Genomic DNA, 17,856 nt, shown 5'->3' with positions numbered 1-17,856 from the left:
TTGAGAATGCTAACCTCCATGAGTCCCAATGAGACCACCTCCTACTGCAGAAGCTGAAAATGCTTGCCCAATATCCCTTGTTGCTGGGGCAAAGGCAGGTACTCTATACCTGGCAATCTGGTGCACTTCTGCCAGATTATGGTGTAGGAGTTAATTACATGAAAAAGTACCCACTAATTCCCTGAGACCATTTCTTCCTCAACTCTTCATTCTCATTTCTGTATACTCATCAGTAATGCCTATGAATCCACTAAGATAGCCACTCCTAAACACGTCTCCAGCTCCAGCTCCATATTCATTGCTTCTTTTTCCTCCACTGCTCTCCCTGTATCCTACCCACTATCTGCCAGCTTGCACTAAAGCACTGTGCATCCCATTCACATCCTGACAACATGACAATCACCTCAGGCTCTCATGACCCCTCTGCCTTACTCCCTCGGGCTGCAGCTACCATATTGTCTCTTACCCAGGCTCTTCCTGGTAACACGGTACTGCCTCCAGAATGTGAAAGCCAGTAGACAGGGTCTCCTTCCCTCTTGGCAACTCCCATATCGTTTAATAGATTTCCCTTCCTCTAAAAACAGCCAGATTTGTTTTCTGCTTATAGCTAAGACTAATAATTTTACCTTAATATCTGTTTCTACAATCTCAAAATCCAACTAAGACTTGCTTCCAAAAACTCATACCTTCCTGAACCTCAGGGTTTCCCCTCCCCACTTTCTGTTGAGAAAACGGTTAAGAACATAGAAGTAAATGAGCCCATACTGACCCCAGATATTTCAAACCTCAGAATACATCAACTGTCAATTAGGCATGAATTTCATCGAAATATTTACGATTTAGAACTGATAGGGATGTTGTGACCACTATTCTTAGGGGCAGAGGCTGCAACCCTAGGACACTCACACTCGTTCTCATACCTTTATCTCAGTGGCGGATGAAGGACCAAATCAAAGGCAACAGAAGAAAAACATTAACAAGAACACATATTTTAATAAGTGCTTTGAAGACATTCCAACCCTAACTCTGCAGAGAGGGCAGATGAGTGTCATCCCTATTTTAGAGACCAAGTGGAAAGGATCAGGGACTCCTGCCTCCACCATGCTGGTCCCATGATCTAAGGGTGTTTGGAAGCCCAGACAGACAGTCTAGCTGAGTGGGAAGTTGGGAATGACATAGAGGAATACAGGCCAAATGAGACCTTGTCTTAGAGCCTCAGTGTGACTCTGCCTCTCATACAGTCAAGCCACAGGAAAGGGAAAACTCTCCCCGTGAAGGAAGAGAAGAACTTGTAGATTAACTCCTGAGTCCTGGCATTGGTAAAGGTCACCTTCCCACCATGATAATCCAGAGCAACTCCGGTCTGCCTTGGACAACATGACAGGATCTGGAAAGGCTCGAGACTGGTACCTACATACACCCCAGCTGAGGAGAGCTGCAGGTTCAGAACCCCTCCTCAGGGGTGAAGGCGAGACATCCTCTCCTCACCACCGACTCTCTGGCCATCCCCACCAGGCAGAATTTCAGCCATATTCCATTTTCATTCTCATTTCTGTACCCGGTGGGACTGTAACCACCAGAGGTGCCCACTAACCCACACAGGTAGCTAGTGCCAAACATGTCTCTGGCTCCACCCCAGTAACACACTGCATCTTCCTCCTCTGCCCCCCACCATATCCTGTCCACCCTCACCTCCCAGTACACTTTGCCCCACGTGAAGCCCCTACTGACCAGCACTCCAGGCTCAGGGTCAAATCTCCAACCATGTTGGTATTTGTTCATCCACAAACCAGTGAATATCAGGCTTTTCTCATTGGGAGACACTGAGAGGCAGCCATTGGCTGGCTGGGAATTCAGGACGATCCTCGCTGTGGGGACACGGGGATAAAGTTATGGCATCATAAGATATCAAAGGAGATTTTCCCTGTGGGTTCTGAGGCCTTTCTGACAAGGGTAGGAGACCCCCTTCAGGGACCAGGACAGAAATCTTAGACCTTGTGCTCATACCTTCCAGAGGGTGGGGAGAAGCCAGGGAGAGAATTCCAGGGAGGAAAAGAAGGAAGGGGCTGGGATCTTTATGGCTGAGAAACGCTGGGGAAGGATGAACTCTGAGACCCCAGGACAACGAATCCAGGTACATCAGCTACCACAAAGACATTCCTGTTTAAAGAGCTGATCCAGGGGCGCCTGGGTGGCTCCGTCTGTTAAGCATTCGACTTCAGCTCAGCTCATGATCTTGCAGTTTGTGAGTTCAAACCCCGCATCAGGCTCTGTGCTGACAGCTCAGAGCCTGAAGCCTGCTTTGGATTCTGTGTCTCCCTCTTTCTGCCCTTCCCATGCACTTGCTCTATCTCTGTCTCTTAATAATAAATAAACGTTTAAAAAAAACAAAGAGCTGATCCATAAGAGAAGCTTTACAGGAAAACTGTAATTTGGAGAAGGAGAGTTTACTCTGGGGTGAACATCAGTCATTATCCCCTCCAGATACTCACTGGTCTTATACTCCAGATCCCTCCTCAATTTTCCTAGAGTGAAAGAAGAAAAAGATAGTAAGCAATCCTGACATCACATCTTCTAGGTCCAGTTCTCTTACTGCCAGCTGACACTACTGTAAAAGCTGGCCAGGCACAATGAAGCCCAAGCAACATAGAGAAGTCGGTGCAGGAGACACACGGAGTTGTCCAGACCCCATGGCTCATGCACGTACCTCTGCTGCTCACACCTGCTGCTTCATCACACAGTCTTAAAGCATGTTCTCTGTGCTCTTAAACTTCTTGGCCAAAATCACACAACTTCTTCCCACTTGCTAAGAGACCTCTTGGAGATGAATTCCCCCAGTATTCTTTTTACTGTTTTATTTTTTAATATGATAAAATAACATAAAATTTACCATCTTTAGCATTTTAGGTGCATGGTTCAGCAGGGTTAAGTGTAGTTACATTGTTGTGCAACCAGTTTTCAGAATGTTTTCATCCTGCAAAACCAAAACTCTATACCCATAAAACCACAACCTTCATTCCCCCTCCTCCTGACCCCTGGCAGCCACCCTACTCTCCATTCCTAAGGATTTGATCACTTTAGGGAACTCCTAGAAGTAGAATCATACATGACTTGGCATTTTGTAACCATCTTATTTCACTCAGCATAATGTCCCTGAGGGTTATCCATGCATCCATGTTAATGTGGGAAATGGCAGATAAAAGTAAGTTTCCTTAGAACCTGCAGCCCTTTGACAAATACTTGAGGCAGGCAGAGTATAACATTCCTCCAGGAACCCCCTACTGTCTTAATGCTGATGCTTTGCTAAAGGGAAACAATCTTAGCTTGAGGACAGCTGGGTCTCCCAGATCCCATGAGTCTTCTTTAACATATGAAAATCACTTTGGAAACTTCACCCTGACTTTACCTCCCCCAACTCCCAAGTATATAAGAAGTCTCTCTCATGGTCCTGGGACAGCTCTTTCTGCCCACAGGTCCTGTCCCCGTGCTTTAATAAAATCACCTTTTTCACCAAAGACATCTCAAGAATTCTTTCTTGGCCATCAGCTCTGGACCGCCACCACTCCAAAACTGCATCACGTGTTATCCATAGCTTCCCGAAATTCTTTTTCTTCATTTCTAGGTGCAAAACACCTTTTTATCTGCTCTGGGACCTACTCTGACTCTCCCTCAATCCAGGTAACACCCTTACACTGCCATGTGGACAGACTCCCTGGTTTAGACAGATTGACTCTCCCTCTCCAGTGTCCCCGTCTGGTGTGAATGGCCTGGATATAAGCAAGGAGCTATGAGGACCCAAGGCCAGAGCTGAATCCTAAGGATAAGCACTACAGAGAAAGAAAAGGGATTTTCTAGGCTCAGAACTTCTTCCTCCACCCATTCCCTTATCATTGAATCTTCTGAGTCCTTTCTCTAAAGAAAGAAGTTTATCTGAAAAGTCTTCTACCTGCCTTTTGATTGCAGCACTGACAGCACTTTTCAATCCAGAGCTTCTTCCAGGGGTATCTGGAAAAGACAGAGGCACTGCAGGAACTCCTGACGAAAGGAGGGTCTCCCACATCCATGTACACTCATGCACACACAACAACCACGCACCACAGGGTTGGGAGCAAAGTGGCACCTCCAGGAGGCCAGCCCCGCATCAGAGCCCAACAGTGTGATGTCCAGAGCTCTGAAGAAAGGGCCATAACCAGGTACTCTGTACGCACCACTGTACCAGTTGTGTATCATGTTAAAGAGAGAGAAAGCCACTTCCTGTCTTGGAAGTTCTTTGAAACATGCTACTAATATTTCAACTTCTAAAGAAATTACCTGAGGATACACACCAGATAAGTTAAAATTAAAACAGAACTTTAAATTTTAATTTTAAAAAGTCTTTCAATTTAAGACATATATATAGCTGAACAAAAATATATAAGCTAAATACAAAATGAAAGAAAGAAGTTTATCTGAAATGAAGATCTTGACCTTATCAGAAAGGATTGAATTCAAGGTGGAAATATATTAAATAAGACAACAGAAAGTATTTTTATGTTACTAAGAATATTATAATCCACAATTAAGATATAACTCCCATCAAACGTCCCACAGGAGAAAAAAAGCATCAAAATGTAGAAAAGCAAAAACTATCATAATTAAAAAATAGGTAAGAACTCATTGCTAGTAGGAATCTTTGACCTCTCTTAGTCCATGACATATTGAGAAGTCAAAAAGTAAGTATCGATACAAAACACCTTAATAACAAATTTACTAAGGGAACCCTCCTGGAGATAAATCAAATCCTATTCCAAGCACATGCAAGATGCATCTTCTTTTCAAGTGTTTGGAACTGTCACAAAAATTTACAACATGTAAACACAGAATGCCTCAACAAAGTCCAAAAGGTGGAAAGATCAACAACCTTGTCTGTTCATGAGATTTAAAAACTATGAAACACAAACAAAACAAAAGAAAAACAAGACTAATGCCACTGACAAATGTTATGCCCAGAATTCGTGATCCCCAAATACCGCCAGGGAGCCGAGTCCGATGTAAAAGCAAAAGAGCCTTTATTTGAGCTAGCTCCAGCTCAGTCCCCTACCTGCACCGATGCAGCGGTGAGATACCAGGGAGAGAGAGTGAGTTTCAAAAGGACAAAGGTTTTATTGGGGCCTAGGGGCAGTTGGTGAGACAATGGCTGTGGCCTCAGCCAATTGGCTGGGGAAGGGTCCCAGTCCTGTTAGGCAGGTGAGGGGGGGTGTGCTCAAGGGGGGGAGGTGTGGTCAAGGTGAAGGACACAGAACAAGATGGAGTCAGCCCCCCCCCCTGCCCCCGCCCTTTCAACAAATATCCTCTTTCTTTTTTTTTTTTTTTTAATTTTTTTTTTTTTCAACGTTTATTTATTTTTGGGACAGAGAGAGACAGAGCGTGAACGGGGGAGGGGCAGAGAGAGAGGGAGACACAGAATCGGAAACAGGCTCCAGGCTCTGAGCCATCAGCCCAGAGCCCGACGCGGGGCTCGAACTCACGGACCGCGAGATCGTGACCTGGCTGAAGTCGGACGCTTAACCGACTGTGCCACCCAGGCGCCCCAACAAATATCCTCTTTCTTAAACAAATCTTATGTTAAAGAGTAAATCAAAGTCAGAATTTTAAAATATCTAGAAAACAATAATAATAAAATACTATACACTGGAAATTGTGGTGTATGTCAAAAGTGGGGCTCATAGACAAAAAAAATCATTGACTATAGGGGGGGAAAGCAGGTAATAGAGGAGACAAAAGTACAAATACACCAAATAAGAAATGAAAAATATTCAGGAGCACCTGGGTGGCTCAGTCGGTTGAGCATCTGACTCTTGATTTCAGCTCAGGTCATGATCCCAGGGTTGTAGGATCAAGCCCCACTTCAAGATCTGCACTGACAGCATGGAGCCTGCTTAGGATTCTCTCTCTCTCCCTCCCTCTCTCTCTCTCTCTCTCTCTCTCATGCTCTCTCTCTCAAAAAAAATAAATAAATAATATTTAGATATAAAAAGGAAATTAAATTTAAGGACATTATTTTGACCACCTATGCAAATGCTTTTGAAAAAAGTAGAATATATAAAAACTAAATTTTCTAATAAAAAAGAGTGGATTTATTCAAAAATAAAATTGTTCCTTATAAGAGAAATTAAAAAAAAAAAAACTGTTTTCAGAGCACAAGTTCTTCATCTTTTTGATTAGGTTTATTCCTAGGTATCTTATGGTTTTTCTTGCAATTGTAAATGGGATCAATTCCGTGATTTCTCGTTCTGCTCCTCTGTTATGGGTGTATACAAATGCAACTGATTTCTGTACACTGATTTTGTACCCTCTGACTTTACTAAGTGACTCTATTGTATTCCTGAAACTACTATCACATTGTATGTTAACTAACTGAAATTTAAATACAAACTTAAAAAAAATAACAGGGCCACCTGAGTGGTTCAGTCAGTTAAACACCGGATTTCTGCTTAGGTCATGATCTCACAGTTTGTGGGTTTGAGCCCCGACAGGCTCTGTGCCAACAGCTCACATCCTGGAGCCTACTTCAGATTCTGTATCTCCCTCTGTCTCTGCCCCTCCCCCACTTATGCACTCTCTCTCCTCTCTCTCTCTCTCTCTTTCTCTCTCTCTCTCAAATAAATGAAGATTATAAAAGAAAGAAAGAAAGAAATGCCCTGCCTAGACTAATCAAAAAGAAAGCTGGAATAATTTGACTGATAGCAGACAAAATCCTTCAGGGCAAAACTATTACACTCATTTCTTATGTCATTGCTCATCCCTGATGTGTGTGCCCTGTGTCCCCAGCCACAATCTGGCCACCTGCTGGGATTTCCTCCTGCTGGCCCAGCGTGCAGCCCACAGAACATACGCAGAGAAGCCCAGAGACCCAGGCGTCCCTGGATACCACCTGTGCAGCAGCGAATTCTCAGTTTAGAGTCTGTCTGTTCAAAGCTCCTGCGTCTGGTGTGGGTGGGACTTGGAAGCTGTCAGTGTGTCGGATCCGGCAGGCACTGCAGGGGAATCACTGCCCCCAGGCCTGTGGGAGTGTCCCCCTCAGCGCCAGCAGAGAGCAGGGGACAGTGTCCTGCGTAAATGTGCCCTACAGGATGCAGGGAACCAGGCATGAACCGGAGGAAGTGAAAACTGGGCTTTGGAAGCAAACATGGATCCTGAAACCTCTCGAATGTACCCCCGTACAGCCCCCACGCCACGTCTCTCAGCCCCCCACCGCCCTAACGTGAGCTCCACAACAGGAATTTGTGCAGAAGTCCCTCCGCCTTCCCTGGACATCCTCCGCCCACCTCACTAGAGATTTCTTCAAATAATCCTCCTTCTACCCTTGTCAAATTTCAATAATTTGAGAAAGAGAGAAAACAAATGGACACCTGAGTTGTTTAAAGACAACAACAACAAAAAAGGCAATCAGTACTTACTTGCTTATGACGTCACTCAGGTCCTGGAAGGAAAGAGAAAACAGACACTGACATGGACAATAGCCTCCCAGAAGGGGGTGCCATTCCCACCTGGGGGGCACATCAGGGAGCAGGTGCACGACATCCAGGTACAAGCCATTCTCATGGGCCCACACCTGCTCTGTCCCCATGGATGCTATCGGTTTAGAGGCACAAAACCCTCCCACTGCCTTTTTCCCTGAGCTCCAGAATCTTCCATCCAGGGAACTTTACTTCATCTGTTAAGGGTCCCATCCAAGGCTCAGCCTAGGAAGCTGAGCCTCTGCACAAGGAACCCCATTCTATCCAGCTCATTCTCCAATTAATGTCCCCTCAGTGAACCAGACACCTAAGAAAGTGTGGCTCCCTGGTGTCTGTGTGCTGATCCTGTCTTCCTAGTCCTGTGGTCCTTGGTACCTGCCCCAGCGTGTGATCACAGCCTGCAAACTAACCCTCACCAGAGCTCCCTCAGTCCCTGCACAGCCTGTGATCACAGCCTGCATACTAACCCTCACCAGTGCTCCCTCAGTCCCTGCACAGCCTGTGATCACATCAGGCGTACTAACCCTCAGCAGTGCTCCCTCAGTTCATGCACAGCGTGTGATCACAGCCAATGAATTAACCCCCACCAATGCTCCCTCAGTCCCTGCACAGCCTGTGATCACAGCCTGCAAACTAACCCTCACCAGTGCTCCATCAGTCCCTGCACAGCGTGTGATCACAGCCTGTGTACTAACCCTCAAAAGTACTCCCTCAGTACCTTCACCACTATGTGATCACAGCCCACGTACTAACCCTCACCAGTGCTCCCTCAGTCCCTGCACAGCCTGTGATCACAGCTGGCGTACTAACCCTGATCGGTGCTCCCCATTACCTGCACCAGCGTGTGATCAAAGCCCGCGTACTAACCCCCACCAGTGCTCCCACAGTCCCTGCACAGCCTGTAATCACAGCCTGCGAACTAACCCTCAGCAGAGCTCCCTCAGTCCCTGCACAGCCTGTAATCACAGCCTGCGTACTAACCCTCAGCAGTGCTCCCTCAGTTCATGCACAGCGTGTGATCACAGCCTGCATACCAACCCTCAAAACTACTCCCTCAGTACCTTCACCACTATGTGATCACAGCCCGCGTACTAACCCTCACCAATGCTCCCTCAGTCCCTGCACAGCCTGTGATCACAGCCTGCATACTAACCCCCACCAATGCTCCCTCAGTCCCTGCACAGCGTGCGAACACAGCCTGCGTGCTAACCCTCACCAGTGCTCCCTCAGTACCTGCACAGCCTGTGATCACAGCCTGCGTACTAACCCTAAAAAGTACTCCCTCCGTATCTTCACCACCATGTGATAGCAGACTGTGTACTAACCCTCAACAGTGCTCTCTCAGTACCTGTACAAGCATGTGATAACAGCCTGTGTACTAACCCTCACTAGTGCTCCCTGTTACCTGTACCAGCCTGTGATCACATCCGGCGTACTAACCCCCACCAGTGCTCCCTCAGTCCCTGCAAAGCCTATGATCACAGCCTGCGTACTAACCCTAAAAAGTACTCCCTCGGTATCTTCACCACCATGTGACCACATCTGGTGTACTAACCCCCACCAGTGCTCCCTCAGTCCCTGCAAAGCCTGTGATCACAGCCTGCGTACTAACCCTAAAAAGTACTCCCTCAGTATCTTCACCACCATGTGATCACAGACCGTGTATTAACCCTCAACAGTGCTCTCTCGGTACCCGTACCAGCATGTGATCACAGCCAATGAAGTAACCCCCACCAGTGCTCCCTCAGTCCCTGCACAGCCTGTGATCAAAGCCTGCAAACTAACCCCCACCAGTGCTCCCTGAGTCCCTGCACAGCGTGTGATCACAGTCTGCGTATTAACCCTCACCAGTGCTCCCTGTTACCTGTACCACCATGTGATCACATCCGGCATACTAACCCTCAGCAGTGCTCCCTCCGTTCATGCACAGCGTGTGATCACAGCCTGCGTACCAACCCTCAAAAGTACTCCCTCAGTACCTTCACCACTATGTGATCACAGCCCGCGTACTAACCCTCACCAGAGCTCCCTCAGTCCCTGCACAGCCTGTGATCACATCCTGCAAACTAACCCTCCCCAGACCTCCCTCAGTCCCTGCACAGCGTGCGAACACAGCCTGCGTACTAACCCTCACCAGTGCTCCCTCAGTTCATGCACAGCGTGTGATCACAGCCTGCGTACTAACCCTCAAAAGTACTCCCTCAGTACCTTCACCACTATGTGATCGCAGCCTGCATACTAACCCTCAGCAGTGGTCTCTGTTACCTGAACAGCATGTGATCACAGCCCACGTACTAACCCTAAAAAGTACTCCCTCGGTATCTTCACCACCGTGTGACCACATCCGGTGTACTAACCCCCACCAGTGCTCCCTCAGTCCCTGCACAGCCTGTGATCACTGCCTGCGTACTAACCCTAAAAAGTACTTCCTCAGTATCTTCACCACCGTGTGATCACAGACCGTGTACTAACCCTCAACAGTGCTCTCTCAGTACCTGCAGCAGCATGTGATAACAGCCCATGAACTAACCCTCACCAGTGCTCCCTCACTGAGCTTCAGCTCCTCCTTTCTGCCAACCCAAATGTTTGCATTTTTTTCAAGGCCAACATTAAACACGTCTTCTTTCACAAAAGCCTCCCTGCTAAACCTCTGTCTCCGTGGGCTCCATTCTGACCACAAGAGTTCACACTTGATTTTTTGTTGTCATTGTAAGCTACAGGTTACTATCTACTGTGTGGTCTGTGTATATTACTCTCCCCTGCCCACTCAATTTAGGACTTAAAACCTATTGATTAGCTGATTACGTGTTATGAAAGTCCTCAAAAAATGATAGCAAAACTTTCTTCTCTCTTGACTTCTGGTCCAAATCTCATGCTAACTAGGGCCAAATCGCAGCTTACAGCAAGAGGATGCAAGTATAATGTAGTTTGCTCCTCACCTGCAAAAGTTCAACTGCAGGCTGCTGAGCCATTTTTTCCAACTCAGAAATGAGGGTTCCAAGCCGGACGGCGTCCTCTGAGCTCTTGGTGACATGGCTGTTCCTCCCGTGGGCGAGCTCTTGCTCTATCCTTTCCAGCAGGTCCAGTAGGTACAGCTCCCTTTCTCTCAGGAACTGGTGGCCCTGTTCAAACACTGACATGATGTCCTGCCTCTGACTCTGGAATTCTGTCTACAGTAAAGGCAGAGAGAGGAAAGGACTTCTTCTGGGAGGGAGGAGTTATGAGGACATGTGTGAGGTCTTCTGGGGACGAGTCCACAAAAGGGATTCCCGTGGTCACGCCCTCCCCATTCCTCAATATCCCCCCACACTGCCACCACCCTAATGCCACAGAGACTTCTCTCACCAGCAGGGCCCGAACCTCATCTTCTCCTGTTGACTGAAAATTCTGGATCCTGTCTCAGTCCCCCTTCAGAATCTTCAGATGATTTAAAATTTTACCTATGAAATTAACACAGATGGCCTCAAGATGAAGATGAAAATGCCCTCAATGAGAAAAGAGAGATACAAAGTGATTCCCGAGTGAAGTCAGACACATTGGACCTTCAGCAGCATAATAATGGTCATGTGGATGCAGAATGCTTTCTGTCCCAGTTAACGAACAAGAAGCAACATCACTGCTATGCTAGCTTAGAGCAGTTTCTTAGAATTGAGATAAAACAATAATTTATTTTCATTAATACTACAACTTACAGTGTGCTTCTTATTTATACTTATAGTCCCTTTCCATCAAAAATATAGACAATTTATATTTAAAGTAATTATTAACAGTGGCACCTGGGTGGCTCAGTCAGTTAAGCACCTGACTTTGGCTCGGGTCATGATCGCACGGTCCATGAGTTCAATCCTCACATCAGGCTCTGTGCTGACAGCTCAGAGCCTGGAGCCTGCTTTGGATTCTGTGTCCGTTTCTGTCTCTGCCCCTCCCGTGCTCACACTCTGTCTCTTTCTCTGTCTCTCAAAAAATAAAATAAAATAAGCATTTAAAAAATTGTTTTAATTAAAAAATAAACTAATTAATAACCTATAAATAGAACAGAAAATTGAAACAAAAAGTGAAGGAAAGCATATACAGTAACTACAAATTATTGAGAGGATGACTAAATTGGTTTTAAGATTCCTGTCAGCCAAGGAGAAAAGAGAACTGATTGCATAATCCTTCCTTAGCAAACAGGAGGAAACATACTAGCACCTCTAAGGCAATAATATTTTCCCTGAGATTACGTTCTGAAAGACATCTATACAGCTACGTGCTAGAGTACCACAGTTTGAAGGTGCATACCAGGAATGCTATCAAGAGGGCAAGATACTATTCTGTTAGCTGAGACCTGATCCAAATGCCTCCGAAAACAAAACAACAAGGCAACAGGACAGACTTACTATTATAAACAGATATGGAAACAAATGAGGTTTATTTTCAAAATTCAAAGGGTAACACTTTACCAAGAACTTCCCACACTAAAGACCTTGTACCTTCACCTCATACCTGTTAGGATGGCTACCATTAAACAAAAAGATAATAAGTATTGATGAAGATGTACAGAAAAGGGAGACTTGCTGCACTCTGGGTAAAATTGTTAGCTGGTGCAGCCACTACAGAAAACACTGTGGATGTTCCTTAAAAAGGTTAAAAAATATAACTGCCACATGATCCAGCAATCTTACTTCTAAATATTTATCCAAAGGAATTGCAGTCAGGGTCTGGGGGCACCTGGGTGGCTCAGACGGTTAAGCATCTGACTCTTGATTTTGGCTCAGGTCATGAACCCAGGGTCATAAGATCGAGCCCCATGTTGAGCTCCACACTGAGAGTGAAGTCTGCTTGGGATTCTCTCTCTCTCTCTCTCTCTCTCTCTCTCTCTCTCCCTCTGTCCCTCCCCTGCTTGCTCGCCTGCACACATGTGTGCGTGCTCTCTCTCAAAAAAAAAAAAAAAAAAAGAAAGAAAGAAAAGAAAATCAGGATCTCAAAAAGGTATCTGCACTCCTGTGTGATAATACTGTGTTACAGCATTATCCACAACAGCCAAGATATGAAAACAATCTAACTGTCCATCAGTGAATGACTGGCTAAAGAAAACATGGTGCATACAAACAATGGAATATTACTCAGCCTTAAAGAAGAAGGAAATCCTGGAGGACATTATGCTAAGTTAAAGAAGCCAGACACCAAAACACAAATATTGTATAATCTTATCAAACTCATAGAAGCAGAGAGTAGAAAGGCGGGTGCCAGCGCTGGAGGGGAGGAAACTGGAGGCAGTGGTCCAAGGCTACAAAGTTTCAGTTACACAAGACAGATGAGTTCTGGAGACACTGTCTAGGTCATTGTACCTACAGCCAACAATACTGTATTGTATACTTGAAACTTGCTAAGAGGATAGATTTTTTACATTTTTTTATTTATTTTTGAGACAGAGAGAGAGAGCATGTGCACAAGTGAGGAGGGGCAGAGAGAGAGGGAGACACAGAATCCGAAGCAGGCTCCAGGCTCTGAGCTGTCACCACAGACTGAGCCACCCAGGCACCCAGATGATGTATCTTAAGGATCTTGTGTTAAGTGGTCTTGTTATGCACATAAATAATGACAATAATAAACAGGGCAGGAGGAAACTTAGGGAGGTCAGAGATTCGTCTGTGGTCTTGATGATAGTGGTGGCCTCACAGGTGTATGCCTATCTCCAAACTCACTAAGAGTGTACATTAATATGTACAGCTTTTCTTTTAATTTTTTAATGCTTTTTTTAATTTATTTTTGAGAGAGAGCATGAGTGGGTGAGGGGCAGAGAGAGAGGGAAACAGAGAATCTGAAGAGGCTCCAGGCTCCAAGCTGTCAGCACAGATCCCGACATGGGATGTGGGATTTGAACTTGTGAACCGCGAGATCATGACCTGAGCCAAAGTTGGCCACTCAACCAACTGAGCCACCCAGGTGCCCCTTATATGTACAGCTTTTCACATGTCAGTCACATTTCAATATAATGTTTTTATTTTTATTTTTAAAAATTCATTTATTTATTTTGAGAGAGAGAGAGAGAGTGAGCATCAGCAGAGAGAATCCCAAGCAAGCCCTGCGCTGTCAGTGCAGAGCCTGACATGGGGCTCAAACTCACCAACAGTGAGATCATGACCTGAGCTGAAATCAAGAGCCAGACGCCTGACTGAACCACCCAGGCTCCCAAGATAATACTTTTAAATAGAAAAATAATTTGGACCTTGTCCCGAAGGCACCATAATAGAACCTTTTTTGGCGATGAGAGTGAAGCTAGGGTCTGGCAGAACTCTTCCCTGATAAGGGTGTGCAGCCTTCTCTGGGAGAACCTCAGGGTGATGTCTGCACTCCTGGGACTCCCGACACATAACACACAGTATTTGCTGGTCATCCTCACAGTAATAATGGAGCTTCTCCAAATGCAGCCCACACAGCTTCTCTGCTTTTCGCTGAAGTGGTGCATCCTCTCTGGGCTGTCTCTCCTCATCTACCTTCACCCTCCAGATGTTTCCCACTAGGCTGGCCATCTGCCACACATGGCGAATACTCTTCCCTGAAGGCTGTCTTGCAGAGAACAGTGCAACGGCTGCCCAGTAGAGTCACAGACCTGAATGATGCAGCAGTAGCAGAAGACGTGATCGCAGCTGATGGCTACGGGGTCTCTCAAGTAGTTGAGGCAGATGGACCAGAGCACCTCGCCCTCCAGCTCCCTCAAAGGGAGACAGCAGCCATGAGAGCGGCCCAGACCCTGCACAGAGCTCCTTCTCAAGGCAAGCAATTACTTTCTAAGAAGACATGAAGGAAACGAGAAATTGTGAGTTTAACCAACATCAAGATAGAATCTGTGACAAAGGTTTTCTGTTTCGTCTGTTACCAACATGGGTTTAAGTGGGGCATTCCAGAAGATGGTGGAAAGTAAATCTCCAGTGCAGTCTAAGGGGTTTGCTTCACTCTTAGTACATCAGCTCAGTAAAAAATATTTGCTGTAAATAATTCAATAGTAGAAAATTAGAATTTTAAAAATGTAGGTCTGTATCTCAAAACTCATTGAGAACATGAAAGATAGACTATTAGAAAGTACTAGGCCTTGGGGCACCTGGGTGGCTCAGTCAGTTAAGTGTCTGGCTTCGGCTCAGGTCATGATCTCGGTTGGTGGGTTTGAAACCCACATCAAGCTCTGTGCTGACAGCTCAGAGCCTGGAGCCTGATTCGGATTCTGTGTCTCCCTCTCTCTCTCTGCCCCTCCCCTGCTCACACTCTGTCTGTCTGTCTCTCTCTCTCAAAAATAAATAAACATTACAAAAATTTAAAAAGAAAAAAAACAAAGCACTAGGTCTTTTTCATTACAAAATTACCTCTATATTTTTAGTGTTTTTACTGTAAATTCTACATTATCTTATATTGCCTACATTTTTTTATCTAGTATCCCTTTTTCCACTTGTATATTTTCAACACTTCTTTAGTATTTTATTATTTTTTAAATTTTTTTTCATTTTTTTAGTTTACATCCAGGTTAGTTAGCATGTAGCGCAATAATGATTTCAGAAGCAGGATCCAGTGATTCACCCCCTACACATGACGCCCAGTGCTCCTCCCAACAAGTGCCCTCCTTAATGCCCCTTGTCCATTTAGCCCATCACCCCCACAACCCCTCCAGTAACCCTCTGTTTGTTCTCTATGTTTAAGAGTCTCTTGTGGTTTGTCCCCCTCCCTGTTTTTATATTATTTTTGTTTCCCTTCCCTTACATCCATCTGTTTTGTATCTTAAATTCTTCATATGAGTGAAGTCATATGATATTTGTCTTTCTCTGACTAATTTCACTTAGCGTAATACCCACCAGTTCCATCCACGTAGTTGTAAATGGCAAGATTTCATTCCTTTTGATTGCCGAGTAATACTCCATTGTGTATATATACCGCATCTTCTTTATCCATTCATCCATCGATGGACATTTGGGCTCCTTCCATACTTTGGCTATTGTTGATAGTGCTGCTATAAACATTGGGGTGCATGTGTCCCTTCAAAACAGCACACCTGTATCCTTTGAATAAATACCTAGTAGTGCAGTTGCTGGGTCGTAGAATAGTTCTATTTGCAGTTTTTTGAGGAACCTCCATACTATTTTCTGGAGTGGCTGCACCAGTTTGCATCCCCACCAACAATGCAAAAGAGATCCTCTCTCTCCGCATCCTCGCCAACATCTGTTGCTGCCTGAGTTGTTAATTTCAGCCATTCTGACAGGTGTGAGTTGATATCTCATTGTCGTTTTGATTTGGATTTCCCTAATGGTGAGTGATGTTGAGCACTTTTTGAATGCTCTGTTAGCCATCAGGATGTATTTTTCATAAAAGTGTCTGTTCATGTCTTCTGTCCATTTCTTCACTGGAATATTTGTTCTTTGGGTATTGAATTTGAGAAGTTCTTTACAGATTTTGGATACTAACCCTTTACCTGATATGTCATTTGCAAATATCTTCTCCCATTCTGTCAGTTGCCTTTTAGTTTTGCTGATTATTTCCTTCACCATTCAGAAGCTTTTTATCTTGATGAGGTCCCAATAGTTCATTTTTGCTTTTGTTTCCCTTGGCTCTGGAGACATGTCTAGTTAGAATGCTGCACCTGAGGTCAAAGAGGTTTTTGCCTGCTTTCTCCTCTAGGATTTTGTTGGCTTCCTGTATATGTTTAGGTTTTTCATCCATTTTGAGTTTATTTTTGTGTATGGTGTAAGAAAGTGGTCCAGGTTCATTCTTCCACATGCCGTTGTCCAGTTTTCCCAACACCATTTGCTGAAGAGACTGTCTTCATTCCATTGGATATTCTTTCCTGCTTTGTCAAAGATAAGTTGGCCATACATTTGTGGGGCCATTTCTGGGTTCTCTATTCTGCTCCATTGTTCTAAGTGTCTGTTTTTGTGCCAGTTCCATACTGTCTTGATGAATACACCTTTGTAATACAGTCCACAAGAGGAAAGAGTGGCCGTGGCTCCAGGCCTGGAGAATGCAGGGGAGTCTGAGGAGTCAAGAGTTTTTAGTGCATTTACCCACGTGTACCCCATCCCTTAGGATTCTATTCTTTCCCAAACAAGTCCTCAACCTCAGCATAACAGACCTGGTAGTGCTGAGAACATCTGCTCTGGAGCTCGGCCCCCTTATGATTACATGCTGGGCCTGGTCCTCAGCATTTCCTACCTTCTGGTTGCAGGAGATAGGAGCCTCTTTAAATGCTGCAAGAAGGTTGATCATGTGGCTTTCACACTTAGTCTTTAACCACTGATTTATTACCTTCAGCCCTTTGTTATCTCTTCCCAGTGCAATGCAATGACTACTCTCAGATGCAGCCATCCAATTGCATTTTTGAGAATTCTCTTTTTCCCATATTTCTCAAATGACTCATACCCTGTATCCACCAGTGCATTTCCCTTCACTGGCCCTCCATCTGGTTCACTCATCCTGCAGGTTTTAACAACTGTACCCCATCTATGCTAGGGGCTACCAGTGCTCCACCTACGACTAGTAATAACAACAGCCAGCCGGGGGTTAGCACAGTTCCACAACTCCATTTGAGAGGCTACTTTCTCAGACCCCACTTCCGGTAACCTCTGTCACATATAGGATTCCTTGAGTAGCAGAGTTTGAGACAGAGATTAGTGTGAAGGAAGATATTAGGGAGCACTCTTGGGATCAGTACCTGCAGGAAGGAAACGTGGAAGGGTTGAGCAGAAACAGAAGGTCAGGTGTGATACAGTCACAGCAAGGGCCTCAGGCTATTGTATGAGGAGCTACAGGGCTAAGAGGGCCCTGCAGCATCTCCCCACACTGGGGCAAAGAGGCTAGGTCTTTATAATCCCATATTAACCAGAGCACACGTAGGCAGCCATTGGGAAGGGGGCATAACCTTGAGCAAGGCGGCTGACTCAGGCAGAGGGCAATCCTTGGAGGTAGAGTCACCAGGCCAGGACTCTCAGCAGCTGGAGGAGTAGTCCTTGGCTCTGATGGGGGGAAATTCTGGGCAGCACGTCTCAACGCGCACTACACTGATCCATTCAATCACCCTGCTGCTTGCTCAATGGGCCCATATACAAAATGACAAAGGTTGGAGGCTATGCATGGTTCCATAGAAACAGACTTGCACACCTGAAAACTTCCACTATTGATGAGCCCTCAAACTGTAGGTCAACTCTTAGCTCCCAGCATAGCATCATTCCTGAGAGAGCCCAGCTAGCTACCTAATGACAGGTTCATTTTCTCTGGCCCCTTCCTTCAGGGAAGGGTATCACTTCAGACCTCACAGGGATGGATGAGAGTAAACCCATCACACTCCCAGGTTTGGAGAGTAATGAAGAGATTGTTATACTCACACTTATGACTC

The 17,856-nt window shown here is 45.5% G+C and overlaps 1 protein-coding gene across 1 annotated transcript; it reads right to left on the bottom strand.

Moving 5' to 3' along the window:
• Positions 1 to 899: 899 nt before the first annotated feature.
• LOC115508191 (tripartite motif-containing protein 26-like) lies at positions 900 to 16,936 on the bottom strand. The gene is given in 9 exon segments (XM_032592318.1): positions 900 to 1,446; positions 1,449 to 1,868; positions 2,493 to 2,525; positions 3,877 to 3,973; positions 3,975 to 4,005; positions 7,440 to 7,462; positions 10,439 to 10,669; positions 14,095 to 14,197; positions 16,884 to 16,936. Coding segments are annotated over 9 exon segments (1,230 nt in total). The 3' UTR covers positions 900 to 1,207.
• Between the last annotated feature and the right edge of the window lie 920 nt (positions 16,937 to 17,856).

Source organism: Lynx canadensis, unplaced genomic scaffold, assembly GCF_007474595.2.
Source record: "Lynx canadensis isolate LIC74 unplaced genomic scaffold, mLynCan4.pri.v2 scaffold_57_arrow_ctg1, whole genome shotgun sequence".
Classification (NCBI taxonomy): domain Eukaryota; kingdom Metazoa; phylum Chordata; class Mammalia; order Carnivora; family Felidae; genus Lynx; species Lynx canadensis.
This window is presented reverse-complemented; position numbering and strand designations above follow the sequence as displayed.